The sequence below is a fragment of the Psammomys obesus genome, unplaced genomic scaffold, assembly GCF_907164565.1.
Source record: "Psammomys obesus unplaced genomic scaffold, mPsaObe1.curated_primary_1811, whole genome shotgun sequence".
Classification (NCBI taxonomy): Eukaryota; Metazoa; Chordata; class Mammalia; order Rodentia; family Muridae; genus Psammomys; species Psammomys obesus.
The window spans coordinates 33,011,258-33,039,116 of NW_026596034.1; the positions used below are offsets into that span (position 1 = coordinate 33,011,258).

The 27,859-nt window shown below is 49.0% G+C and overlaps 1 protein-coding gene across 1 annotated transcript in view; it reads left to right on the forward strand.

Moving 5' to 3' along the window:
* The window catches only part of Plcg2 (phospholipase C gamma 2), a 63,638-nt gene that overhangs the window by 23,039 nt on the left and 12,740 nt on the right, over positions 1 to 27,859 (forward strand). The window contains exons 15-27 of the mRNA XM_055621424.1: positions 1,713 to 1,832; positions 3,198 to 3,378; positions 4,541 to 4,612; positions 6,758 to 6,867; positions 9,733 to 9,829; positions 11,112 to 11,178; positions 12,838 to 12,995; positions 14,289 to 14,391; positions 15,784 to 15,993; positions 17,933 to 18,078; positions 19,078 to 19,192; positions 20,046 to 20,213; positions 26,213 to 26,301. Of these exons, the coding sequence (XP_055477399.1) occupies positions 1,713 to 1,832; positions 3,198 to 3,378; positions 4,541 to 4,612; positions 6,758 to 6,867; positions 9,733 to 9,829; positions 11,112 to 11,178; positions 12,838 to 12,995; positions 14,289 to 14,391; positions 15,784 to 15,993; positions 17,933 to 18,078; positions 19,078 to 19,192; positions 20,046 to 20,213; positions 26,213 to 26,301 (1,636 nt within the window). The remainder of the gene's footprint in view (positions 1 to 1,712; positions 1,833 to 3,197; positions 3,379 to 4,540; positions 4,613 to 6,757; positions 6,868 to 9,732; positions 9,830 to 11,111; positions 11,179 to 12,837; positions 12,996 to 14,288; positions 14,392 to 15,783; positions 15,994 to 17,932; positions 18,079 to 19,077; positions 19,193 to 20,045; positions 20,214 to 26,212; positions 26,302 to 27,859) is intronic.

The following is a 27,859-nucleotide window of genomic DNA, read 5'->3' on the forward strand; positions in this document are numbered from 1 at the left end:
TGGGTTCTTAGACTTCCCAGGGAACTACCATGGGTCCCCTTCCTACCTTCCTATCAGCCAGGCTTTTGTCCTGCTCTCTCTCTCTCCTCTCTCTTGCTTGTTCTGGATTGTGTGCAGTCTGTACATGAGGGTGTCGGTATTAATAGAGGCCGGAAGAGGGAGTTGGATCCCCAGGAGCTGGAGGTATAGGCAGTTGTGAGCTGTCTGATGTGGATTCCGGGGACTGGACTCAGGTCTTCTGCAAGAATAGCATATACTCCCTTTCTCTCTCTCTCTCTCTCTCTCTCTCTCTCTCTCTCTCTGTCTCTCTATCTCTATCTCTATCTCCTTCTAAGTTAAAAAATTATGAATGTGAATGGTTTTACCTTTATGTGTGCTGTGTATATATATGATGCCCACAGAGAACAGACGAGGGTGTCAGATCCCCTAGAACTGGAATAACAGGCAGTTAGGAGCCACCACGTGGGTGCTGGGAACAGCATCCGAATCCTAATAGCTGTTAGTGCTCTTAACTGCTGAGCCATCTCTCCAGCTCCCAGTTTTGTTTTGTTTTTCAAGGCAGGGTTTCTCTGTATAGCCCTGGCTATCCTGGAACTCACTCTGTAGACCTGACTGGCCTCAAACTCAAGAGATCTGCCTGCCTCTGCCTCCCGAGTGCTGGGATTAAAGATGTGCACCACAACCACCTGGCTCTCTCTCTTCTTTTTCTTCCAACTTCCACTTCCTCTTTTCTTTTCTCCTCTTGGGGGCTTCTTTCCCCTTTCTTCTCTTTCAGTGACGTGAGGTCTGGGGCTTTGATTTCAGAGGCTGGTTTGGGTTTGTTATGTCTGTGTTTGTCCAGGCTCCTTCCTGTGGTCAAAGGAAATCAAATAGTCTCAAAGGTATGTTCCTTTGAACACACTTTTTTATCCACTTAAGGCCTGGCAAAGAAGTCAACACATTCCAGAATTCCAGAAATCTTTAATCAGGAGGCAGCTAACAGTTTTTGCTTTGGAGGAAGCTGGATAATTTGTAGTGACATCATCATCATCATTATTTATTATTATTAACATTTTAATATTTCATGCCAGCTGCCTTTCCAAACTTGTCATTTTGTACCTTTAGTAACCAAAATCTTTCTGAACCTTATTTCTGTTCCCTGCCCCAGCTGCCGTGAGATCCACTTCTCTAGGTCTGCCAGCCTTTGGGGCTGGGCAGGTGGACAAAGGTGAGACTCTCCTGAGTTTCACATAGACCTCCTCATACTCCTGGGGTCTTCATAAAAAATTGCTGCCTTTCTTTCAGACATGTGGGGTTATTCCTATAATCCTATCGGCTTGGGAGGCTGAGCTGCAGGTGGATCGCAAGTTCAAGGTCAGCCAGGGTTATATAACATGTCTGAAAGAAAAAAAAAATCTACCAAGATCTTGTCTCAAAAAATGAAAAGCAAAATGGAAAAACTGAGGCTGTAGCTCAGTGGGAGAGTGCTTACCTGGCATGCATGTAACCTCAGATGAATCCTCAGTGCTGCAGTAAATAAAATAAAAATTCAATAGGAATTGCTGTCTTTGGAGGTGCATATGGTTGGGAGGTTCGAGCATAGTTTCTATGGCTGTTTCCATGGTCAGCCCTGCATGTTTGCCTGCAGGTGTCCCTGCATTTGGTATTTTGTCTCCTGCCAGCTCTCAGTCTGGGAGGGCTCTCACCAGCTTGTTTTCCTCTTGTGGACACAGGTGGTACTATGATAGGCTGAGCAGGGGGGAAGCAGAGGACATGCTGATGCGGATTCCCCGAGACGGAGCCTTCCTTATCCGGAAGCGGGAGGGGACCGACGCCTACGCCATCACCTTCAGGTAGGTGCCATCTGCTTCAGGTAGGTGGGTGCTGTTGTGTGTGAGGGTAAGGGTCAGAGGAGGCATAGAAAGGAATGAATGCAGCCCGAGGAAGGGAGTTTCAAGTGGAGGCAGAGATGCCTCTCCGTGGCCTTGACCCCATTGTCAATGGCGAGGACAGCAATAACGGAATTATCTCTCTCTCTCTCTCTCTCTCTCTCTCTCTCTCTCTAATATTCTCTATGGTCTTCTCTTTTAACTTCTAGCAACCCCAGGGTTTAGGAGGTGTGATTACCATCTTTGTTTTCTGTCTTTCCAAAAAGTTGTATTATTATTGCTTTGGGCACACATGTCCCACAGTGTCTCGGAGGGTCGGAGGACAGTTTTGCGGAGTTGGTTTCCACTTTCCAGTTTTAGAATTGTAGTATTGTCAGTCAAGATGCCGTTGTCAGTGAACAGTTTCAACTGGCAAAGGACAAAGGTACGGCTACAAGCTGAGGAGTCGGGGACTGAGTTTGGCACTGTGTTATCTGTTCGGGCATTCCTCTAGGAGATGCCAGAGGCACAGGCAGCCTCACTCTGAGCTCCAGGGCAGGAGCTTTTTATCTATCATCTCTGTATTATCTATGTATCATCTATCTATCTATCTATCTATCTATCTATCTATCTATCTATCTATCTATCTCTATCTATCTATCTATCTATCTATCTATCTATCTATCTATCTATCTATCATTTTTTGAGATAAAATTTTACTAAGTAGCCCTAGCTCTTTGAAATCAGTAAGACTGAAGAATCTGTTGTCTGTCCTGTTTTGAATCTTTTCTGCTTCTTATTTCAAACAAATGAAAAAAAAAAAAAAAAAAACCAAACATCTCTTTTTTAAAAAATGAAAAAGGTCATTAAAACTCTGGGCCACTGAAGTCAAGATTCAAGGACTTGAGGACTGATTGGAGTTTTAGAGCAAGGATCAGAAACCACTTTGTGGAAGGCCCCATGGAGCAAACACTTTAGGTTTCACAGGCTGTACAGACCCTGTTGCAGCTAAGTAACCCTGCCATCTGAAAGAGACAATGACCACAGCATGGACACAAATGAACAGTGGACATGTTTCAATAAAACTTTATTAAAAAATACACTGGGGAGCATGTTTAGCTTATGGGTCATAGTATGGCACCTCCATCAAGTTGAAAGAAGAGATGAGTGTTGAGCATCATATATGGATTCTTTCTGATCTGAGCTGCAAAGACCCCAGGGCCTTGTGTTCCATAGGAGGACTGAATTCTGTTTATCTTGATCCCCTAAGAATGGATAACAAGGTTGTGGAGGATTGGCGTAGCTCCCATTATCCTTGTTTGTTAATTTATTGTGGTCCTCCCTCATAAGGGCCAGGGGCAAGGTGAAACACTGTCGCATCAACCGGGATGGCCGGCACTTTGTACTGGGGACCTCTGCCTACTTTGAGAGCCTGGTGGAGCTTGTCAGCTACTACGAGAAGCACGCGCTCTACCGCAAGATGAGGCTGCGCTACCCCGTGACCCCCGAGCTCCTGGAGCGATATAATATGGTAAGTTGACTCCCTAGAGATTAAGTTAGTCATCTCATAGACTGTTTTCCATATCCACAATATGAATGCATTTACATACATACTGGATGTCTGGTATAGGATGTCCTGTGGATGAAGAATTGGCCACGGCACACAAAGACTCTATCCTCATGCCACCCACAGTCTAGGTTGGGAGAAGCAGACAATTCGTTAGAAAATAAACACAGCTGATGTGGGATGGTGGGTGACACATGCTAAAGAGAAAGGGATGGGACAGCCCAGGAGCATATGAAGAGATGGGGCAGTGGCTGCAGTTCTCGAGGGTTCTGGAAAGATCTCACTGAACAGGAGTGAGGCATGCAGATAGCTGGAGAAGAAAGAACAGCAAGGGCAACACCCTTGGGGTGCTTTGCAGATGTGAAATGAGCTCAGCTGGAGTAACTCTAAATGAGGAGAGGAGGGTTCATGTAAGGCCTGGCGGCCACTGTAAAGTACTGGCTCTTATCCTGCACACTGTAGGGTTCTGAGTGCAGGACAGAGCTGATAGGATTATATCTCACTTCTTGTCAGAAGGATCCTTGGCTTCCTGAGGCGAGATGGACTCTGAGCGATGTTTAGTGTAACTCTCAACATGACATAGCCTAGAATCATCACGAGGAAAGCCTTAGTGAGAAACTTCCCAGCTCAGGTTGACCTCTGGGTATTTCTGTGGGGGACTGCGTTGATTGTTCATTGGCGTAGGAAGGCCAAGCCCGCTGTGGGCAGCACCATTCCCTAAGCAGTGAGTCCAGAACAGAAGAAAAGCTGGCTGAGATCAAACAAGCAAGGCTGTATGTGCATATTTTCTCTGCATCCTTGGCTGTCTCTGCCTTGACTTCCTTGTGATGATGATGATGGACTACCAACCTGGGATTGTGAGTCAAATGTTCTCTAAGTTGTCTTCAGTCAGGATATTTTATCACTGCAACAGAAATGCAACTAGGACATAGGACCTTGTGTCTTAACCATGTGTCAGGGAGTATGTATGTCGTCTACCTTGAGAAAATGTGGGCTCTGGAAAAGAGAACACACTGTGCCAGAGGGAGGCCTTGCACACATCAGGCAGGCACTTCTTCCTTAGAGCCACACTCCTCAAGCCCTTTCCATTTACTTTTCCTTACCCTCCCCCTTTTTTTTCTTTTAGGAAAGAGACATCAACTCTCTCTATGACGTCAGCAGGATGTATGTGGACCCGAGTGAAATCAACCCTTCCATGGTAAAGTACCAATCCTACTCCCCGCCCCACCTCTGGTCTCCATCACAGTTACAACAGGAAGTATTCTGGAACACTTGACCATAAGTAAAACTTTTGAGACATGGTGACGGTCAGTATACCACGTGGTTTCATGGAGGTTAACACAATTTCCTCCAAATGCAACTGTGTCTTGCTAGAATCCTGAGTGTCGCTGAACCACCTTTGGGCTAAACAGCTTCTAATTAAAAATCTTCCAGAATTCTTTTCTGCTTGCTGACTGAGCCTGAGGTGTTTATGAATTATGTCTGGTTCGCTGACCTCCTTGCGAGGCAAGCTCTATCTCGGATTCCCACCTTGCCTCTGTCTCGTGGCTTTGTGTAGGTAAAGGTGGATTTTGCTTTTGGCCAATAGCTCCTCCATGCTTTGGTTCCATCTCAGGCTTAGTTGGGGAAGAACTATAGTAAATTTTCTGTCTGGAACGCACGATTAGGGGGCGGCTCTTGCTGGTGGGCTTTGCTGAGATCCAGGCCTGGGTTCCTTTTGATTTTTTAAAAAAGAAATTTCTAATCCTTGGTGGATACAAATCTAGAAATGAAGGCTTCAGATGTGATGAGCAGAGTGGCTAGTTAGCAGCAACAGCTTTTCCAAGGGAAGGATGTATGGTGAGGAGACACTGCCCAGATGTACGGGTTTTGGACAGTTTCCCAGCATCCTCCATAAGAATGCTGAGCTGGCCTCCATGTTCCTCAGAGGGGGATGGAATCAGTTTATTCTGAGGGGCTTGTGCCTCTTTCCCTGTCTCAAAAGAACCTAGGGCAGATGACATGGAAAGTGGGGCTGTAAGAATGCTGTTGTAGCCCCCAGCTTCCAACCCAGTACTGTAGACAGAACCCGGGGCCTCTTGTATGTTAGACAGGTGTCTATCCCGGAGGTGTCTCCTGCTGGAGTTCTCCACGTCTGAGCTTCTACAGGTTGCGTTACTGTTTATGGAACGTGGTGGAGGATGGCGCCACCTCACAGTTGTTGACGCAGTTCTGGACCCTTCTCAGGTGGTTGGCTGTGGACCAGGTTCTTGATCTCTCTGTGCCCCAGCTTTCTCATCTGTAAAATGGGCACAACAGCACCATCCCCCGTGAAGGTGGCGCCACTGTAGGTTAAAAGGTTCAGGGCAAGTCTCCATGATGCCAAGAAATGCAGACCATAGTCACTTTACCATCACGTGAATTATCTTGTTCAGTTTTCTCAGCATCCCTGTGAAAGATAGGAACCTTTAATTACCATCTCAGGTGGGGAAATGGAGGCTTAGTGGGGTTCAGTTTACACAGATAGGAATGGGCAGAGCGACCGTGACAGCTCCTGTGACTGGCTCAGTACCTAGCTGGGAAGGGACGGAAGCCAGGGATCTAAACGGGTTTGATAATTCTAGAGATTTCCCAGTGATGTTTTCTTGCTGTGTGGGCGTTCCTTGCCCGCCCCCCGTGTGATTACGATTGTCAAGTAGCAGGCATCAGAAAAATTCATTGAAAACTTCACCCCACATAAGTCCTGTCTTTCTTGTTCCCGCTGATACAGAGCCCAGCTTTTGTTGTTATTCCTGTTTGATCTGGGGAGGGATGGGGGACATTGAGATAGAGTCCCACTCTGTAGTCTAGGCAGGCCTTGAACTTGTAATCCTCCTGCCTTCACATCCCAAGCACTGGAGTTATGGGTAGGCACCACCTCGTCCAGGACCTCAGCTACTCTGGGAAAGTGTCAATGGTGTGTAGATAGCTAATTAAGCAACCATTGGCCTATGCAGAAATAGCGATCAGGTCCCCAGCATGACTAGAAAATAGCGTCTGAATTTCTGGGAGTCATTGAGTACAGCAGCTCTTTGAGGATGTCTGAGGTGGTGGGTGTGGCTTAATCTAAGAGGTTGTGTTGGGAAATTAGCAATGTTGAGTCTTGCCCATGGACCCTTTCTCCTTGTTGGGCTAGCCTCTCGCTTCCTGGCGGACTTTGTGCAACTTTGGTTCCCATGCAATACCACCTCTCGCCAGCAGATGGCAGTGTAACCTCAGCCTCCAGTAGCTCTGGCTTTCTGAAGAGAAGAGAACTGGACAGGTCCTGCTTCCCTCCTCTGCTTCTGTCACCCAAATGCCCTTTTTCTCCATGTTTCCCCCAAAGCCTCAGAGGACTGTGAAAGCGCTCTATGACTACAAAGCCAAGCGCAGTGACGAGTTGACCTTCTGCCGCGGTGCCCTCATCCACAACGTCTCCAAGGAGCCTGGGGGATGGTAAGGCTGATGGTCCTCGTGGAGGTGAACTTGACCGGTCTCCTCTCGTGATGACTCTAAGTCACTGAGCATAGCCCTGAGCTCTCTTGCCTTACATTCCAGACTGGCTTGACCTGTACCTGTTGTGCTGAGTCCCTGGGGTGATGTTTCTGTGCCGGGCCCTTCGCAAAAGTAGATTAAGAACGCTGTTGTGGTGGTCAGAGAATTGTATAATATAAACCATATACTCACGGAATTGTTGCAGCTGCAGCTACTGCCTGTTGAGGTCATCTTGTATGCCCCAGCACTCTGCTAATTGTTATGTTGCCTGATCCAATTTTCCTGACAGTCCTGTGGCGTGAAGACTGTGATGGGTCCCACTTTGCAAATGTAGCCATCCAGCGGTCCCAAGGCTGAGTAGTTCCTGTGCAGGCTCCAGGAATTACACAAGCCTGTATGTGATTTAAAACAACAACAACAACAAAAAACAACTAAGAAAATAATGTGTAACTGTGTGTGCCTTCTTGTCTTGTATATGCACCACATGTGTGCAGGTACCCAAAGAGTCCAGAAGAGGGCAGCATACCCCTGGAAATGGGGTTATAGATAGCTGTGCGTCACCACTTGGGTGCTGGGAACTGAACCCAGGTCCTCTCAACATCAGCAAGTGCTTTTAACCACTGAGCCGTCTCTCCTGCCTCTCAAATCTTTTAAACTAAGGAGACCCTCTTAATTCTGAACTGGTTTTTACCTGGCTCCCCAGCATCAAGGGACCCCAGCAGCAGGCGAGGAGATGCCTCAGTCTTTCTGCTGATTCCTCTGTCCCCCCAGAGCCAGCTTGGCCACAGGGGTGCTTTCTGACCCCTCTACCAGTGCAGGGGTCTGGCTTTACCAAGGACCCTCCCCTCCGAGTGGAACAGCCGAAACCCATCTCTCTGCTGTTCCCTCAGCATTCTTTTGTCCCTTGATCTAAGGAATTCCCAGGCACAGTTGATGCCTGTGGGAAGGAGTCTGGGTAATCCCAGGTGAGAACTCCCAAGTCACACTGCTCCGCTGTTGCTGTGGTGGTGTTTTATTTATTTATTTATTTATTTATTTATTTATTTATTTATTTATTTATTGGTATGGCAGACTCTCTGATTTCTCTTGCCTCCCCATGGCTCTGATGTAAGCAAGGCTTTTGTCTTGGGATGAATGAAGAGACAGGTTAAAGATGTCTGGCCGGGGACTGTGGGTAAATGCCAGCTGCTACTCATTTTTCTCTTTGATGGCAAGGGGCCACCTAGCTGACTACCTGCATCAGGCCAAAGCAATTAATGGCAACAGATAGGCTTTGTGTGTGTGTGTGTGTGTGTGTGTGTGTGTGTGTCCAGGTAGAGATACTTTTGCGAGCGAGAGCAGTGTGGATATGAATAATTGCATGTGAGTAGCTTTTACCAAGGTCTTAGTCCTGGAATCCAGGCAGCCCAAGCCTAGGACGGTCCGCAGGAAGGAAGGTAGTGCAGGAAAGGCTGGCACTTGGCCGCTACTGTGGTGCCACATACCCTTACTCTGCTTGTTCAGGCCAGATGACGTGCTTCCTGCTGCTGCAATGTCTGAATCTGGTCACAGTGAGAACTGTCTCAGGCTGTGTGGAGTGTGGAGGACAGATGTGCGGGTCTTGGTTAGGGGTAAGGTATGTCTGCTTAGACAGTGGCGAGCACAGGTGCCAGAGAAGCACAGAGCTGCAGTTGTAAAGGCTCCCTGGAGGAGAAGGTGTGGAGTCAAGTCTTGGGTAGTTAGTGGGCCTGGTTTACAAGTTGGTAGCCTGGCACGGGACCAGGCAGCCAGGCAGTGCAGCAGGGGCAGCCAGGCCCTCCAAATAAATGCCAGTTTGGAGTCATAGAGAGTCCCTGGGCTCAGACCCCGCTGCGCTGTGATGCCAGGCTATGGAGGCTGGATCGTGTTGGATCTGGAGAGCTGTCCTGTGGTGTGGCTAGAGGTACTTTCGAAATGAGCCTTCTGGCTGCACAAAGTGGTCCAGTGCGTGGCCTGCTTGAAAGCAGGAGGCTCTGCGATCAGGGATGGACTTGGGAGGAGTGTGGAGGTGCCCAGTGTGGCAAGGTCACGGCACGTCCATGGATGGATTATGCAGTGCTGGGTGTGGAACCCAGTGCCAGTGCTCGGCAGTGCAGACCCACCCCCAGCCTCTCACCGGCAGATTCTAAGCAAGCGCCCTCTACCGAGCAGCACGCCCAGCTCAAGGATGAGCGCTGTTCCACCACTGCTGTGCGCCAGGTGCTGTTCAAAGCACTCGGCATGCAGTGACCTAGATAGTTCTACTCAAATCTGAGGCGGCCCCAGCATCACCCCATTTTACAGATCGGGAGCCTGCACCATTGTAGTCACTGAATGAGCTGGAATTTTTTTTTTTAAGTATTTGTTTTTATTGCTTTCTAAATGATGAGTAAATATATGTGTGTCTGTGTGTGGTTATGTGCCTGAGAATGCAGTGCCCACAGAGGCCAGAAGAGGGCAGAAGATCCCCTGTAGCTGGCGTTCTGGCTGCTTGGGATGGATACCGAGGAGCTAAGATTTCATTGCAGGCCACTCGGCCCCAGAACTTCCTCCACACACTCTTGTGTCTGGATTCACAGTCTTTCCACATGGCCCCCTTCAAAAGTCCGAAATCGTGGAGTTTGCATAGTGTTGCCAGCAACAGCGTCCAGATGGGGGGGGGGAGGCGGGGGAGGGCAGGGGATGAGTTCTTATTCATCTGACCACAAGTGTCTTCAAAAGGCATATACCCACTTGGAAGTGTTGTCACAGATCACGACAGTCCCCTCTGGTCACGTGAGCACTCAGACCTGAGCTACCTAAGCCTTCCGTGTCCATGGCTCTCCGCAGGTGGAAAGGGGACTACGGGACCCGGATCCAGCAGTACTTCCCGTCCAACTATGTTGAGGATATCTCAGCAGGTGACGCCGAGGAGATGGAAAAACAGGTTTGTCTTTTTTACCTGTGGCCGAGGCTTTGGAGGAGGCCCCTGAGTCATCTTAGGGTGGGCAGTGGGAGACTTCTGACACGTACTTGGTGGGGGTCTCTGCGGAGCTAGGCAGTGGCGCAGGCAGGGTGACGAAGTTGGGACTGGCCCCAAGCTGCCGTGGGGAAAAGTCTTGGTGATGAGCCGGTTGTGTTTTAATCAGGCGGCTCTGGCCAAGGCTTTGAAAGCACAGGAGAATTCCCACTGGAATGAAAGTGGCCAGACGGGGAATTTGTCCTCTGCTCAAAGCAATGTGCAAATGAAACACGTTCAGTTTGGAGAGCCAGACATGCAGAACGTGCTCAGCATGAGGAAGGGACGGTGCCCTGCTGGAAGGTGAGACAGGGCCTTCTGGTGATTTCGCATGCCAGGCTTTGGTGCCTAGCCTGTCTTTTATCAGGTGCTCTTGGTGGAAGGAAATGACCCCACGACTTCATCGGCTTGCCCCAGGGGAGAATCTGTGATGTGGGCCTGCATTCCTTTAGAGCCGGCAGTGTTTAGTTCCTAAGGTTGGGTGGCAAGGCAACTGGGGAGGGCTTCCTGGAGGAAGTAATGTTTGAGTCTTAAAGGTGAAGCTGGGGTTCATTACTAAGAGATGGGCAGAGGGAGGCACAGCCTGAGCCGGGGTGTGGTGATTGGAAGGCAGTGGTGGTGGCTGGAACCCAGGATGCTTGGGCTGGGACCCCTCGGAGCAGGACCCCTCACTCATCTGTTCATCATCAGAAGCTGGGTGGAGAAGGCTGGGACAGCACAGCGATGGCAGCCGCTTTCCCACCTCAGCGGGACCCCAGGATGGTTCGAGTGTACGATGGGGAGTAAAGGCTGAGAATGTCGGCCAGGGCTTGGAAGACCTCAGCAACCAGATGGTAGACCACAGCTGTTGTTTTCTGTAGGACTCGGGGAGCCACAGAAGGCTCTTGAGCTTCGGGAGTAGCAGGCCAAGCTACTACTCGTTTCGTACACCTATCAGAGAGGGCTCTGTGATGGGGTTGGAAATGGGTTCTAGATCTCGAAAGGCGTGTCTTCGAGGACTGGAGAGTGACGCAGGGACTGTGGGCGCCTGCGCGCTGCTGGGACTCCATCATCTCTGTGCCTCGGCGCCTTCCCTGTGGGCGCTGTAATGAAAATGCATTTTAAGCAGCTCCACGGGTATCGGTGGTGCTGAACAGCATGTTCTAGAAACTGGTTGTCATTTTGTTGTTTCGTTTATGACCACTGAGAATTGGGTCTTGTTTCTTCTCAGATCATTGAAGACAATCCCCTCGGGCCTCTTTGCAGAGGCATCTTGGACCTTAACACCTACAATGTTGGTATGTACATGTTTTCTTAGCCTGACTCAAGGCCAGATCCACTCATCCCGCCATGCCAAGCCTGACTTTAGACTAGGCCAAGGTGGATGGTACTAGTGCTCTGCCATCCAGTCTCGGGTGAGGTGCTGGCCGAGGCTGGACGCCTGGGGACTGAAGGGAGTCCCTGCTGCAGGAGCCTGCTGCTGCGATCTGCCAACATAGGACTGTCCCCTCAGAAGCACCAGTGACCTAGGTAGCTTGTCGTCCTGTCAACATCTGCTTCTCAGAGAGAAGAGCTGTTTGCTCCACAGGCTGTGGGGGAGCATGAGGGAGGGGGAACAACCTCATTCAGCCTGCTAAGCTCCTCAGGGTGCTGGCCTGCCTCTCCTCACTGGACCTCAGCTCCTGCAGGAAGCCTGTCCTGCCCTCGTCAGCCTGTGCACTGCCTGGGGTGGGACAGTGTGTTCTGTGTGGGAGAAGTCACAGTTGGCGCATAGCTCTGTGGGTGCATCACAGCGTCCACGGATACAGCTTCCTACTGCAGCTCTATGCTGCAGGTCCAAGCATAAAGCCCAAACTCCCTTCTTGGTGGCCCACTGATTCTCAAGCTGGGTCCCCTCTTTCCTGGGGAGGCCCAAGCATGGTCCTCTCACATCTCCATGAGAACAGTCCCAGGTTCCTCCTCCCCTGTACCGCTAGGACTTTCTTTCTGTCCTTATTTTCTTCTCCCTTTTCTCATCCTGTGATTCCAGTAGGGAAAGTGGAGGGGTTTTGCTCCAGATGAGAAAATGGGGAAGTTGCTGGCAATTCCCAGATATGCCAAGACTGGCAGACTCAATTCTCACCTTCGCAGCTGAAGCTCTGTGTTGGCCCCTCCCCCTCCCCCCCCCCCCCCCCCCCCCCCCCCGCGTTGTTCTGTTAGAGGACACCAGAGTGTCACTCAGCAATAAGGACTTGTCATCAGGCTGGGTCTGCCCTTCAGCTCCGACAGAGTGACTTTCCAAATGCTCTCGTCTCCTGCAGCCTTGGTTCTGTCTCCTGTGAAATGAGTCTAACAGGCCCCGGTGTCCCCATGAGGTTTGCTAAAGGCTAAAAAAAAAAAATCACACAGTATAGTCACCTGCCAGGGACGTCACCTCAGACATCAGAAAGTGCGGCTACCAATACTGGGCAGATCAGGGTAACCTTAATTCTCCTCTCTACAATTATCTTCTTTACTTGCCAACTGCCAGCTGGCTTTGGTGTACCCCGGCTGGTGGCCACACCGTTCTTGACCTTCCTCCATGTTCACATGGCTGCTTCCTGTGTCTGAGTCTCCACTCCAAGTTGCCCTTTTCTTCTAGGGACGCTGTTCCTTGGATTTAAGGTTTATCCTAGGTCCAGCACGTCTTGAGATAGTTGGTACACCTACAAAAATTCCATTTCTAAATAAGGTTGGATCCACAGGGACAAGAGCTTGACGTGTCTTTTTGGAGGACACAGCTCCGCCCAGTGCACATCTTCAGCTGTAACTTGAGGCTCAGACACGATCTGCTAGAGGGCTGGCAGCCCCGTCAGCATGAACTGTCACTGTAGCCATGGCAGTTTGGGTGGTGTCACCAGAGAAGGGGACAGGGTGACGTGTGGTCCCTGTGGCCATCTACTAGGCTCACCAGGACTTTCTTCCCCCTCTGTCCACAGTGAAGGCCCCCCAGGGGAAAAACCAGAAAGCGTTCGTCTTCATCCTGGAGCCTAAGAAGCCGGGGGATCCTCCCGTGGAGTTCGCCACCGACCGAGTGGAGGAGCTCTTTGAGTGGTTTCAGAGCATCAGAGAGATCACTTGGAAGATTGACACCAAGGTGGGCCTAAGCAAGCTGGGGACCAGGGTGACTGCCCTTCCCAGCCCATGCTGCTCTGCTGCGGCCAGGCACAGGTTCTGAGCCCATTGCTGGGCTTCAAAGGGACTCTGGACACAGGGGGCATTTGAGTGGCCTCATCTGTAATCTGGTAGCCACCGAGGACAGGCAGGGTAAGAACAGGGACTTTGGGGCAAGCCAGCAGCTTACAAATCTGGTCTTGACATTATCTGGCTGTGGAGCTCAGAGCTGGAGGTTACTCTGTCTCTTGGGAGGTCTGGATCAACCTAGACAATATCCTTAAAGCACTTAGCGTAGGGTGCTGGAGCCAGTGACCTCCCAGACCCTGGTAACTCTTGTAAAAAAGGCTCATCAGGTGCTGCTTTGGCCATCAAAAGGCTGCTGAGTCTGAAGCTGTGTGAGAGGGTAGCTCTGTGCAGAAAAACAAGAAGCTGATCCTTACCTAATAGAGCTGTGCAGTGGGTGTGTGGAGGAGACTCCTCCCTCTCCTAGTCCATGTGTGTCGCCTGGGTCCCGAGGAGACAGCTCTCTGCACTGAGCTGTGCTGGATGAGCTGAAGGCAAGGAGGAGGCTCCATATGTCTCAAATGTGTAGGGGAAGGAGGTCTGTGGGGTCTGCAGAGGTTTGGAGTACCGAGTCCTGTGGCTTTGGGGGAGGGGATAAGACAGGAGGCAAAGAGATGACCGAAGTTCCTTCTTCTGCCCCTCGGGTCTCTAGCTACTTCAGATTGACCTTGAGTTTCCAACTTCTTCTGCCTCAGCCAACCAAGTTCTAGAATTAAAGCCATTTTTTCCTCTGCTTGTAGCTACCCATTTACCATTTATTTTATTCTCTCTCTCTCTCTCTCTGTGTGTGTGTGTGTGTGTGTGCGCGCGCGCGCGTGCGCGCGCTATCCTCCTGACTCTTCCCCACAACCGTCTTGGTGTTGCAGCTGTGAAAGACCACACCTGGCTTATTATGTGGGTTCTGGGATCTGAACTCTGGTCCTCATGGTAGCAGACTGAGCTGTATTAGCCACTGGGCCATCTCACCAGCCCATGCCTACGTAACTTTTGAGAGCAGTGGCAGGGCTGTTCTAGTCGCTAAGCCCTAGATGGGCACAGCATGGCGGGGAATCTTCAGAGGATAGAGAAAGGGGGGGATTGTCTTCAGGACAGGAAGACACCCAACCCTGGGTGCTTAGGGGCGAGGGTGGGGGACGGGAGGGGCGGCCAGGTGGTCCGGAGTGTGGCGTGGTGCGGACGCTGGCTCACGCATTGGCCTTCATCCCCACAGGAGAACAATATGAAGTACTGGGAGAGGAACCAGTCCATCGCCATCGAGCTGTCTGACTTGGTTGTGTACTGCAAGCCGACTAGCAAAACCAAGGACCATTTGGGTATGTCTCCTGGGACCCTTTCCAGCGAGCTCCAGTGTCTGCTGTGAGTCTGACACGGTCGGCAGAACACAGGGAGCGTTCACTCCACTTCCTGAAGGTCCAGGACGAAGCCCTTTTGGTATCCCCATAGCTGAGATGTCGGCCGTTCTAAACAAAACATGCAATTATAGCATGCGGAGAAGGAAAGGCTATGGGGGAAATCAGCTCCCTTTTGGCTGTCTAAAACCTTCTTTGTAGTTCTGGACCCTGCCAAGGACAAGCGGTACTGATTAAGGTGGATTGTCGCAGCCCTTAGGCTTCTCTCTGTGTGTGTGTGTGTGTGATAGTCACTTCCCCCACAGTCGTGCCAGCAGGCTAACCTGACCTTGGCAGCTCCTCACTGAGGTTCTCTGCCTCGGTGGTTTGAAGTTGTGTCATGGTGACAATGAAAACTCCCCACGTGGTGGGTGCTGGTGTAGGTGTAGTTGTTTCTGTGTGGAGGCCAGAGGCCAATCTTGACTGTCATTTCTCAGCTGTCTAACCTGTTTATTTTGAGATGGGCTCTGTCACCCGGCCTGGACTCAGCCGGCAGGCAAGGTTGGCTAGCCAGCAAGCTCTGGGGAGCCTCCTCTTGCAAGCTCTGCAGGCTGGGATTGCAAATGTACACCGCCAGGTGGGCGTGGTGGCACACTCCTTTAATCCCAGTACTAGAGGAAGGCAGGGGTAGGAGGATCTCTGTGAGCTCCAGGCCAGTCTGGTCTACAAAGGGAGTCCAGTACAGCTAAGGCTACACAGAGAAACCCTACTTAAAAAAAAAAAGTGCACATTGCCATGCCTGGCTTTTCCCTATGACTTGTGTGCTCGAACTCAGGTCCTCCTACCTACGTAGTTGGCACGTTACTGAGTGGGCCGCCTCCCTATCCCTTCAGTGGCTTTTCATAAGACGTCGGGTTTCTTTTTGTCACCTGGGCCCTCTGCCATTGTAGCCAGGAAGTAAGATTGATCTTCTTTTCTGTCTTAGTCAGTGTCTTCTTGCTGTGAAGAGACACCATAACCATGGCAACTCTCATAGAGGAAAGGATAGAATTGGGGACTTGCTTATGGGGTCAGAGGTTTAGCCCACTGTCATCATGGCGGGAAGCATGGCAGCATGTGGGCAGACATACTGGAGAGGTAGCTGAGAGTTCTACATCTGGATCCTCGGTCAAGAGGAAGAAAGAGAGAGGGAGAGGGAGAGAAAGAGGGAGAGGGAGAGCTACTGGGCTTGGGCTCTTGAAATCTCAAAGTCCCCAATGACACACTTCCTACATCAAGGCCACACCTTTGAATCATGCCACTCCCTGGTCACAGAGCATTCAAATCTATGAGCCTATGAAGGCCACGCTTATTCAAACCACTGCATCCTCCCCGCAGAGAACCCTGACTTCCGGGAAATCCGCTCCTTCGTGGAGACAAAGGCAGACAGCATCGTCAGGCAGAAGCCCCTTGAGCTACTGAGGTACAACCAGAAGGGCCTGACACGTGTCTACCCGAAGGGACAGAGGGTCGACTCCTCAAACTATGACCCCTTCCGCCTGTGGCTGTGTGGCTCCCAGATGGTGGCGCTCAACTTCCAAACTGCAGGTACAGTAGCCAGCCTGCCCAGGCCGGGCTGTGGGGTCCAGTCATAGCTGGCAGTCAGCCAGGCAGCTGGTGGCATGGTGGTGTTTCTGAGTGAATGACTGGGCTGTCCCTTAAGGCTGAACTTGATCGCTGGTTAGTGCAAAGCCCCTGAGCTGAGTGGCCTGACAGAGGGACAGGGATGGAAGCGTTATCATTCTGGCTTAGGAAGGAAGTGTAATAGCTTATTTAACTAGGAAGCCTAGGAGAGGCGTGCAGCCCCAGGCGTGGCTGGATCCAGGCCTTCGGTGGCTGCCTTACCCCTTCCTTTCTGTGTGGTTCTTTCTCTCTGAGGGATTCATGCTCACTCTCTCTCTCTCTGGAAACTTACATAGCAGGAAAAACCCACGCACATAAGCTTTAGACTTTACACTTTGGATCCCTTGGATTCGCTTGCAGAATCCCGTGGATTCCCCCACCAAAGGGAGCTGATACTTATTTAACAACTGCCTCCAAGCCAGCTCTAGGATTTCATAAGTCAGGTCCCGTTCCTGTCTACCACGAATGCCGCTGCCTCCCGGGTCCTTCCACAGCCCCTGTTCCCAGGCGCAGGCGCACAGCTGCAGGGCAGACAGCTCTGACTCCTGGAGTGCTTCCCAGGAAGCTTGTGTTTTGATAGACCACCCTGGACCACTGAGCACCCCTCTCCTGAGCACTTGACACAGCTCCACCTCTGGACTGGGTGGAAGCATGGACACTCTCCACTGGTGTAACCTCACCACTGTGTTTTTGTGAAGCTCTTTGCCCATCAGGTTTGAAAACGGACATCGTTGTAGTTACAGTTTCTGGTCAAGGCATAGCTCTTTGAGTAAAACATTAGCCCTAGCTGGAGGGATGTGTGCATCAGTTTCCCTGTGAAGTGGTTAGTCCTCCTGTCCTACAAAGCTGGCTTCTTATTTACGCCTCTGAATATCTGCCTGCTATTTGAACATCTATTTTATTTTTTTTCAGTTTATTCATTTTACATCCCAAGGGTGCTTCCTCCTTCCTCTCCTCCCAGTCCCCGCCCTTTCCCTCCTTCCTCCATCCCCTGTCCCTTTCCCCCAGAAAAGGGGAGCCCCCTCCCCTGTATCAACCCTCCCAGCATATCAAGTCACAATAGGACTGAGCGACAGGGACAGCTAACCCAGTCCCATGAGGGCTTACAGAGACTGAGACATCAACGAAGGAAGAGGCATAATCTGGACCTAGGCCCCCGGAGCATATGGGTGGCTTGGTCTTCCTATGAGGGCGCCTGGTGAGTGGGGGAGGGGCGGGATCTAACATGGACCTGTTGCTTGCCTTTCGATTCCTCCGGCAGTGCTGCCTTGCCTGGCCTTGGGGGATGACGGGATGACTGAATTTTAAAACAAACTTACTATCGTGCGTGTAGTGGGCACGTATGCCATGGCACACAGCTGAAGGTCGGAGGACAGGGCATGGAGGCCACAGCAAACGTGACGGTCAGAGGACGAGTCTCCTTCCATCTTTATGTAGTTCTGGAGACGGCGCTCAGGTCATCAGGCTTGCTCCACCAGCGCCTTTTATCTGCTTGCTGAGCCACTCTACCCTTGAACTGTAATAATTTACCTTGCAGGGTTTTCTGAGTGCCAGGGATGGAATTTCGGCCTCCGTGTGCCAAGCAAGCGTTCTACCCCTGATCTGCACCCCTTTTCAGTGTGGAATCTAATTTTTGGATTTTAATATATTAAGGCTTACATTATACCCTTCCAAACATGATGCAAGATAGTTTCCTGATGTGGGGTTCTTTCTTAATGCTCCCCATATTTCCTCGGATCCAGATGTCAGTTTTGAACAGTTACCCCAAATCATCACAGGAAGGTCCTGTGCCCGGCTGCACCCACGAGTGCACGGAGCTGGTGCTCCCTGGCTGCCCTATAGCAGGCCTCTGCTCTCCTTTCAGACAAGTACATGCAGATGAACCACGCGTTGTTTTCACTCAACGGGAGGACGGGCTACGTCCTGCAGCCCGAGAGCATGCGGTCTGAGAAGTATGACCCGATGCCACCGGAGTCCCAGAGGAAGATCCTCATGACACTCACGGTCAAGGTAGAGCGGGCAGGCGGGTGGGCCGGTGGCGGGCGGGTCTCATCCTGACAGCACTTGAGGCTCATATGGTTCACTCCAGGATCGTCCTGGGCTGAAACCGTTGCTTGCTTTTGTCTGGGTCTGAGATATTCACTTCCTGTCAGGTGAGCCTCTGGCAGAGAGAAGAGTTCATCTCCCCTTTGCCTGAGAGAGGCCAGAGCCTCCTTCCCTTCTTCTTCACTCCCTCCCTCCCTCCCTTTCTTTTTTTGAGACAGGGTTTCTCTGTTCAGCCCTGTCCTGGAACTTGCTCTGTAGACCAGGCTGGCTTTGAACTCAGAGATCTGCCTACCTCTGCCTTTGTGCTGGAATTAAGGGGGTGTGCCGCTACCGCCTGGCGTGAGCTTTCTTAAGTTCACCCAGTCCTTGTCATATTAGGAAGACATGAGAGAGAGTTTTAGGAAGATAGGGAGGAAGTTAGGGTGAGATGGGTGGAATGTAGCTTAGTTTTCGGGGTGGTTGTCCAATGTGCATGAAGCTCTAGGAGCACCAGCAAGACAGAGGCAGGAGGATTGCCACGAGGGTGAGGCCAGCCTTGTCTACAAAGCAAGTTTGAAACCAGTTAAGGATAAATGAGAGCTCATTTTAGAAAAGTAGAAAGTGAAGCCTTTGCAAGGTCTTTGGTACATAAGGGTCAGTTATGAGTGGACTACCCCATTGTCCGCTGCCCGAGAAATCCAGCGTCAAGATCCCCAGTACCTGTGCTCGGCAGAGACTCTCCTGCTGAATCACGTGGCCTGGGAACCCAGCGCTGCACCCTGTCATCAAGAAGTGATGGTGGGTGGGTCAACATCCATGCCCCCCAGAGCGGTGGTGACTTTTCCACTGTATAAGGGTAGCTTTGAACTTGTACAGTCTGACTCTAGAATCCTGAGAAGTCCACGAAGCACTACTGCGTGGGTCCAACTCAGCCCTCCCAGGGCAGATCGAGAGGAATTCCAATCCTTGCCCTCCGTGTTCTAGGTTCTGGGTGCACGCCACCTTCCCAAACTAGGGCGGAGTATTGCCTGTCCCTTTGTGGAGGTGGAAATCTGCGGGGCTGAGCATGACAGCAACAAGTTCAAGACAACGGTTGTGAGTAAGTAGCCAGCTCTTCCTGTTTGTGTACGTGTGCCCAGGTGCTCGCAGAGGCCAGAGATCCACATCCGGTGTCTTCCTCAATCACCCTCCATCTTAGTTTTTGAGACCGTATCTCTCTGTGAACCCGGAGCCCATCAGTTCAGCCACTCTGGCTGGCCAGTGAGCTCCAGTGTCTTCCAGCCTCTCCACCTACCTTACAGACATGTGCTTGACTTTTAAATGGACGCTGGGGTCTGTACTCAGGCCATCTTGCTTACAGCAGGCACTTGACTGAAGCATTTCCCCAGCCCGGCCGGTCCTTCTTTTTAAGGGAACAGAGTCCTAAGTGCGTTATTCTTCCTTGGAGATTTTATGATATACTTTTGTTGCACAGTTTCCTTTCCCCCCTTTATCCTGCAGTTGAGGAAACAGAGCCGCCTGACATGTCCAGGGAACAACAACTCAGGTGCAGACCAGTTAGACTGGCCTTTCTGGAGGGTAGCAGGCTTGCTGTGAGTTTTGGCTTACAAGGCTAGTCCTCCACAGAACTCTCAACATGATTGAGAGATGCCTGGCCCTCTTTCCTCCTCCAAGGGGTGCGGCTCACAGGTGCTCTGCTCACCTCTTTTCTTGGTACTCTGCCTCTGAGTTCATTTTACATCCTTCCCCCCTCTGAGGTGGCAGCATGTTCCTCTGCTCATGGAAAGCTGGCCTGCAGCGGGATTGCTTGCTGGGAATGAAATAACAAAAGATAACTCTGGGTCTCCTTAGACCTGGGTTCATGGAGGGATTCGAAGCTGAGGCTGCAGAGACGGCCTTACTCTGAGAAGACAGGGCACAAGCATCGATAACCAGTTTTGATCTCTTTCTAGATGACAATGGCCTCAGCCCTGTCTGGGCTCCAACTCAGGAGAAGGTGACGTTTGAAATTTATGACCCAAACCTCGCATTCCTGCGCTTTGTGGTCTATGAGGAAGACATGTTCAGTGACCCCAACTTCCTGGCTCATGCCACATACCCCATCAAAGGCATCAAATCAGGTACGGAGCGTTATCAAAGATGCTCAGTTTGGGGGAGCCAGGTTCTTTGGTCTGTGCTGCTGGAACATACAGACATCTCTTCTGGTTTAGATTAAGCCACAACAAAGCCACTCAGGGCGTTAAGCACAGGGTTGGGGAGAAAGTGGAGAAAGGCAGAGTCTTTTCAACTTCAACCTTTATGCAAAACATCAGTGTTAGTCCATCCTCAACCTGGAGCTGTTTGATTTCATTTCGAGATGCCTCAGGCCTTTTGTCTTCATCAGCGGATGGGGAAGTTTGTTCTTTCTTATGTCATTCGTGTTCCTGACCATAAGGAGGAGGCCTGGAACATCCACAGGGTCCGATTCTCCTAAGCATTCCGAACTAACTTGTACTGGATTTGGAGGTTGACTTGCGTCTTAGATTTCTTTTTATGCTGAACACAATGCAAACACCCCCCCCGCCGCACACACACACATAAAAGGCCAGCCTGTGTTTACTTGTCATTAAGTCAAAGCAGGTCACATGAGAACCTATAAATGTGGGCATCTTTCAGCCCTCATCAGAGAAGCTTTTCTTTTCGCAGTGGATGGTAATAAATGCAGAGAAAAAGAGAGTGTGGAGGGCTTAGTTCTGCATAGGATATTATACCTCCCCTTCTCCAAGGGGTCAGGGATCATTGAGGAAGAGGGAACAGAAAGATTACAAGAGATCCAGATGTTTGCAGCTACACACAGTGTACATGACCAGTACAAGGTCAAGCCAGCCCCAATCACAGCACAGGTGGGGGAAGGGTACATGAAGTCCCTCCCATTCCTTGATGAGGGGCTGTTAGCAGCTGATGGCTGCTGGGAGAGGGAGAGTTGCATCTTCCTCAGGGATTACTCAGCTCCAGTAGATGGTTGCACACCTAATGCATTAAGTGTGTTTAGTGGGTTTAAAAGAAGAACACATGAAGTTGGGAGGAGAAAGTGGTGGCAGAGAACTAGGGGGTGGTTTTAATCACAGCACACTAGATACATAAGTAAAATTCTCGAACAATAAAAAATGTGAAAAAGAAAAAAAAAACCCCTGCTGTACTGAAATTTTTCAGCGCGGCTAAGACAGTGTCTTCCCAAACCTGAAGATGGTCATCCTTATGAGGCATGTCCTTTCTCTCATGACCTTTCTTCCTGAATTTCACATGTGACCTAACATGCAGGCCAGCTATGTGGTGATTTTCTTCCTTCCTTATCCACAGCATTGCTCATGAGACAGACACTGAGATCCTTCTCGATTCCCCAGGAGTTCACTGTTCCCTTGTTTCCCAGAGTAGTCATTTTTCAAGAGAAAAAAATTACTATCATTTTTTGTCATTTGTATCAAATGACTGTCTTTTGATGTTTGGAAGCCTGGGCTCTATTCAGCACTGAACTGGGTCTTTTGAAAACTTGGACCATGTCACCTCTTTTCTCATGAAGTCTCTCAGCTCTGCCAGCCATTTTCTCCCACTCCTTACTAGCCACATTTCCAAGTAGTGGATGAGTTAGGGGCTCCTACCTGAAAATGCTGATTTCTGGGTCCAAGGTGGAGCTCCAAGATCAGTCTGTATCATGGCCAGCCCCCTGGGAGGATCTAGACAGTGTTGAGGCAAAGGAGGCTAGTCCCCAGTTGCCTGTCTTACTGCTGAGGACCCACATGCCAGACTGAGAATCTGGGCAAATGTTTAAAGCTTCAGATTTCTGTTTCACAGTTTAGAAATGACATTTGAGTACATTATGACAATAACAAGGAGTCCTTGGTGATTGACATGCACTACAGGTGACTTTAAAGCCGGCACTTGACCTGTTGGGCTCTGATTTGCTATGTGCTTTTTCAGACCAGGGTTCAGAAATGATGCCTGGCAAGAACAGTAGCATTGGATGAATTTTCACAGTCCTGGTCTTAATGCCCCCAATGACATTAAGGAACCAGTGCCAACTGGTTCCTGGACCATCTTGCTCCTCCCCTGACCCTATCATCCTCTGAAAGATGAGGGGGGTGACCTTTGCATCTAGAGTGTTCACAGTGCAATGCCTTTTCTATTGGAAGGGAATCAGGTCTCTTAAGATGGCTTAGCTTGGAGATTGTAAAAATAAAATAAAGTTAAGTAAGGAAACATCGAGGTGGATTAATAATGGGAGAGCCACCACTCCATTCTAGCTTGGAGATAATCACAGCAGGGACACTCTCCCCACTCCTGGCAGGCCCTGGCACATCTATATTCATGAGAGGCAGGAAATAAAATGAATAGTCCTTTTGTGCAGATGGCTTCCAGGGCCTTCTAAACTCGAAAATAAACTTTGCCCATTGTTAGGATGGCTGCACTTAAGCTTTCAAACTGGCTGGGCCCATCTCAGGAGGGAGGCAACACCTCAGCTTCCTTAATTTCCTTTTCTTTAATCCTTACAGTAATCCTGTGAGGCTTTTCTTTTCTTTCTCTCTCTCTTTTTAAAACTCATTTTTACTTAAAAAATCTGAGCACATTGGGGTCTAGAGACGTGAATTAACTCATTCAAGGTCACAAGCTGGGACTTACCCCTTGCTTTTCTGTCTCTGTAGACTGTTCTTGAGGGTCCTCTTATTTCAAGTGGGTACTTAAGGGCTCCCAATATTGTCCTTTCTTCACTTCCATTCTCCATGTGAAATAAAAAATACTAAAAATAATACAATTTTCATGGTTGGTGAAACTGAGAAATAGCTTGGTTCTAGTCCACATGAGGGGCTTCCCAGAGTTAAGCAGTAAGAAGAAGTATGGGTAACCAAAGGCAGAGCCCATGCTCCCCATATCAAGAGCCACACACTGTCAGTCAGTCCTGCCCTGTGTCTGGAGTCCACTGCTACCTGGAAATGTCCTGGGTCATCCCGGAACAGCTGGGGTCCTATTTAGTCTCCTAATCCATTCACACCAAACCGTCCCCAGGTCAGCCCATGAGATGCACAAAATCTGTGTCTTAACTGGATTCACAAGGGATTAGGGTTCCAGAATCTGCACCTGCACCTGCATCTTAGCAGGAGTTACAAATTCCATTAAGCTGGATCACTATGGGCCAGACTTCAGACATCCTGTGATTTTCAACCTAGACAGAAACCAGAACAGCCAACAATCTAAGCACCACCAAAACTCTCATCACCCATCAGGTGGAAATAAGTCAGACAATTTCAGTACAGTACTATTTAATGAGCTCAGAATGTCCTCCAAATACTACAGGGGGGAAATGTGGTTTGAGAGTTTTATACCCACTCCAACTATCATATACCTATAAACTCACAGACCCATTTAAAATGCACATTTAGGAATTCTGTGTCACAAGAGTATAAGATATCAAAGTCAGCTAACTAAGACATTCACAGGAAGTTCAGTAAAAAAGATGGGGAATTGAGCAATTTAACAATATGTTTGAGCTGGGCAGTAGTGGTGCATGCCTTTAATCCCAGCACTTGGAAAACAAACAGGCAGATCTCCAAGTTCAAGGACATCTTGATCTACATAGTGAGTTCCTGGACAGCCAAAGCTGTTATATAGAGAAACTTGTCTTGAAACAAACAAATAAACAACAAAATAATATTTTGAACACTTTCTGCATTTGATTTTTTTTTTTTTAAATCAAAGACCAAACTAATACTGAGTCCTGGTTAGTAAGATGCATATTGACATATTGGTGTGTTCATCTTGCTTAGATTTACAAAAAAAAAAATATGTATATAATGAAATATAGGAAAGGGGGCCAGAAAAGTGGCTAATTAAGTAAAGGTGCTTGCCACCAAGTCTGATGACGAGTTCAACCACTGGGACCTACACGGTGGAAGGAGAGAAATTACTTCTACAAATTGTCCTCTGACCTCTACATCCACACTGTGGCATGCCTCTGCCCCCCAAAATAAGTCAATAAAAATAAAAATACACAGTAAAGGATTCACAATAGAATATAGGTCACAGGTATGTAATTGTTTCCCAGCATGGTCTTTTAGTCTTGAAAAAAAAATTGAATTGTAAAATATCAGAAAAATAGACACAAGCCTTTCTTTGTGGGAGAATTATGACTGTAAAACAGGGCACAGGGCACAGGGCAGACCTTGTTTCCAAGACTCCCTCCCTGCCACAGAGAGTTGCTACTCTATAGCTCAATAAAACTTTTCTTGCTTGCTCTACAAAGAAGGGCACAGGATGCAAATATTCTATACATTGATATAGAAGCAATAATGTATATTTTTAAAAATCCAAAATAGGGAGAAAAAACAGAGGGGAGGCTCAAGGTTGGATGGCAATGGCCTTTCCCTTATCGTTAGCAGCAGCAGCAGAGGAGAGAGTCAATATATCGTTTAAAGGTGATGAGCTGGGGCTGGTGGGGTGGCTCAGCAGGGAAAGGTGCCTGCTGCCAAGCCCAGCATCCTGAGTTCCATCCCTGAGGTGCATATGGTGGGGGGAGAGAACTGGCTCCCACACGCTGTACTCAATTCAGCACAGGTATACACACACACACACAAAAAAACGTAAATTTTAAAAAGTTGTTGAGATAACGGAAAGTGCACACATTCTCTAAGAGAAATGAACCAGTACATGGATGGAGGAAGGTGTGAGGAAATGGGGCGTCTCTCACCTGTGCGTTGCTTATCCTGGAGGCTCAGCAGATACCATGTAAACGGAAAGCTTTCAGGACAAAGGGGCAATCAGAATGGATGACGAAGATGAAAGGTGAAGTGTAAGCTAAGACGGACTATTCATTGAGTCTGTGATTTTTTAGTTTTAAAGCTAAACCTTACTATAAAAAATTCAAATAAATAAACATTGCACACTGAAATTGAACAGACCTCAAGTCTCTATATATCAGTGAGCTTTTATATAGTTGGAATAGTCATTATGAAGCTCTGGGGCTTCTCATTGGATTTTACGTTTTTCACTATTGAATATGTTTTTATGTACTTCTCCACCACCCAAGGTAAAAATCCAAATGGCAGAATTAGAACTAGAAAAACCATTAGCTTTATATTGTCTTTCGTAACCCGTGTGCATTACCTGCAGCCAGTCCTGTTTATCACCTAATATTTAGCTTTCCTTGTTCTCTCTTCTACATATTATACTGTACCCCCAGTGTACATTTGCTTACACACACACAGCTAGGCGCTTTTGAAAAGAAACACAAACACCTGCTTAGAGAGGAAAGGCCATTCACAGTGGTGTGCTATAGGCTAGGGAGCAAGCAGTTCATGTTTTCCGTGGGTTCTTTTACACAAGACAACCAGCCAGCTGTTGAGATGGATTGCTGCAAACGCTTTTCAATGGGACTGGGGGCGGGGGATCAGCTCCAGTTCCCCCGTGTCAACCCTAAATAAAAAGACACACTTCAAGGTCTGCCGCACGTGGGTCCTGATTGTAAGTAAGAAGTGGGTTCCAGAAAGGGTGACCAACACACTCATAGACTGCTAAGGGATAGCAGGATAGAAGACCACTGAAGATAAAGCCCATTCCCTGGTCCCGGGCTTTGTGAAGGCCGGAGGGGAGGCGGTGGGTTGAGGGTTCATCGTTGTTTTCTTTTGACTTTGTGAGCATTTAAGGACTTAAACCATAGTAATATCAATTGCTATGATTTCAGTAAGCGGTAGTCTGTAGATTTGTATTTCCTTCTCTAATTCCATTTATTAATTGTGCATCTCTAAGTACATGTGTGGGGGTTGTTTCTCTCGTTCATGTGGGATCCAGGTGTCAGGCATGGCAGCAGATTTCTTTAACCACTCAGACATCCTGTCAGCCGGTTTTGATTTCTTCTGAGCCAGTCGTTTTTAACTTTACTAATAGCCCTACGTGGATGTGTTTGTCTAGAACGCTAGTCCCTCTCTATGACTTTAGGATGAGAACTTGGGCATCTGGGCAGTAGACGTCAGCACAGCACACTGACTTCTGGGCCCTCTAATGGGCATGCTGACTCCAGATTATCACATGAAAGCCAAGAGCCGATGTTAATGACCGGCCATTGGCTCTTTTCCTCCTGTTTCTGCTGCAGGGTTTAGATCGGTCCCTCTGAAGAATGGCTACAGTGAAGACATCGAGCTGGCTTCCCTTCTGGTTTTCTGTGAGATGCGGCCAGTCCTGGTAAGTAGAGGACACTGACAAGTTGGGCAGGGGTGGGAATATAAGAGAAATGCTCTGGACTAATGAGCTGAAACCCTCCCAGGACCAGTCAAGGTTCTGGGTTGTTTTATTTTCTCCTCTCAGCATCTTTTCTTGAAGAGTGCTGTAGGATTCTGGAGCAGACAGTGTAGTCTGCAGGGGTTTCCTAGTGGTTACTTGTCACCAGCAGCCTGGGCAGATGATGCTTTTCCAGAAGAGCTGATCCTTTCTGAATGTGTTTCCTACCTGTTGGCTTTGGGTCATTGCTTCAAAGGGTCTCAGAACATTCAAGGAAGTCTTCCTGGTCTGTGTGGGGGAAAGATGGTGGTAACTATAACTCTGCCCTAGAGGGACCTTCATTCTAGTCCTACTGTTTGCCAGTATCTTGAAGAGTCCTGGTTTCACCGTGACCAAGTCTTGACAAGAAGCATCTTAAGGGAGGAGTTTGTTTGGCTCGCAGTTTGAGGTGACACAGTCCACTCTAGTGGGAAAAGCATGGTGGCGCTACATTTGGGCAGCTGCTTGCTCAGGAATCACGGAGCAGAGACCCTATAGGAAGTGGACCTGGGCTAAAAACTTTCTCATTTGCTACAGCTTCCCCACCACCGGCTGGGGACCACATGTGGGTCATTTTGCATTCAAATCATAGCACGTAGATGTGGCAGGAAGATCTTGGCTGCACTAAACGATACAAAAGAACAAGATGAGTAGATGCTAACCCATGTAGCAAGACTTTTTGTTTCATTTTCCTTTCTTTTATTGAAAATAAGTGTTTTTTTTATACAATATATTCTGATCACAGTTTCCCCCTCCCAATTTCTCTGAGATTCCCTCTCCCTTACCTCCCGTCAGAATCCATACATGTTCTATCTCTTGTTAGAATACAAACAGGCATCTAAAGAATAGTGCTAAAACAAAACAAAGTAAAAATAGAACAAAAATAAACCAGGACAGGACAAAACAAAAAACTAAAGAAAAAGAGCCAAAGAAAAGCACGTGATACACACATAGAGGCATACATTAGTCTTATGTTTGAGACACTTAGGAATCCCCTAAAAACACAAAACTGGACGGACACGTTAGGTTAAAAAATGCCCTGTCAAAACCATATGAGACAAAGGACCTTCAGCAATATCATTGATTTCATTTTGTGTTGGCCATCTGCCTGAAGGACGTTGGGGCTTATCTTTAAGAGTGGTTTGTAGCTCAGTGTGGTGGCACATGCCTTTAATCCTGGCACTCAGGGAGGCAGAAGCAGGTGGCTGTCTGTGAGTTCAAGGACAGCCTGGTCTACAAAGTAAGTCAGGACAGCCCAGGCTACATAGGGAAACCCTTTCTCGAAAAGCCAAAATCTACCTTTCCCTGACCCCCTTCCACTACTAAAAGAATGGTTTATATTTCAGTGAGACTCCATTGAAGAGGACTATGTTTTCATTTATGAGAGATTATCAATTGGTGATGGTTGCTGGGTCCACGTTGCTCAGAGCTGGGACCCTATCTGGTGCAGACCCATGCAGGCCCTGTGCACGCTGCCAAGGTC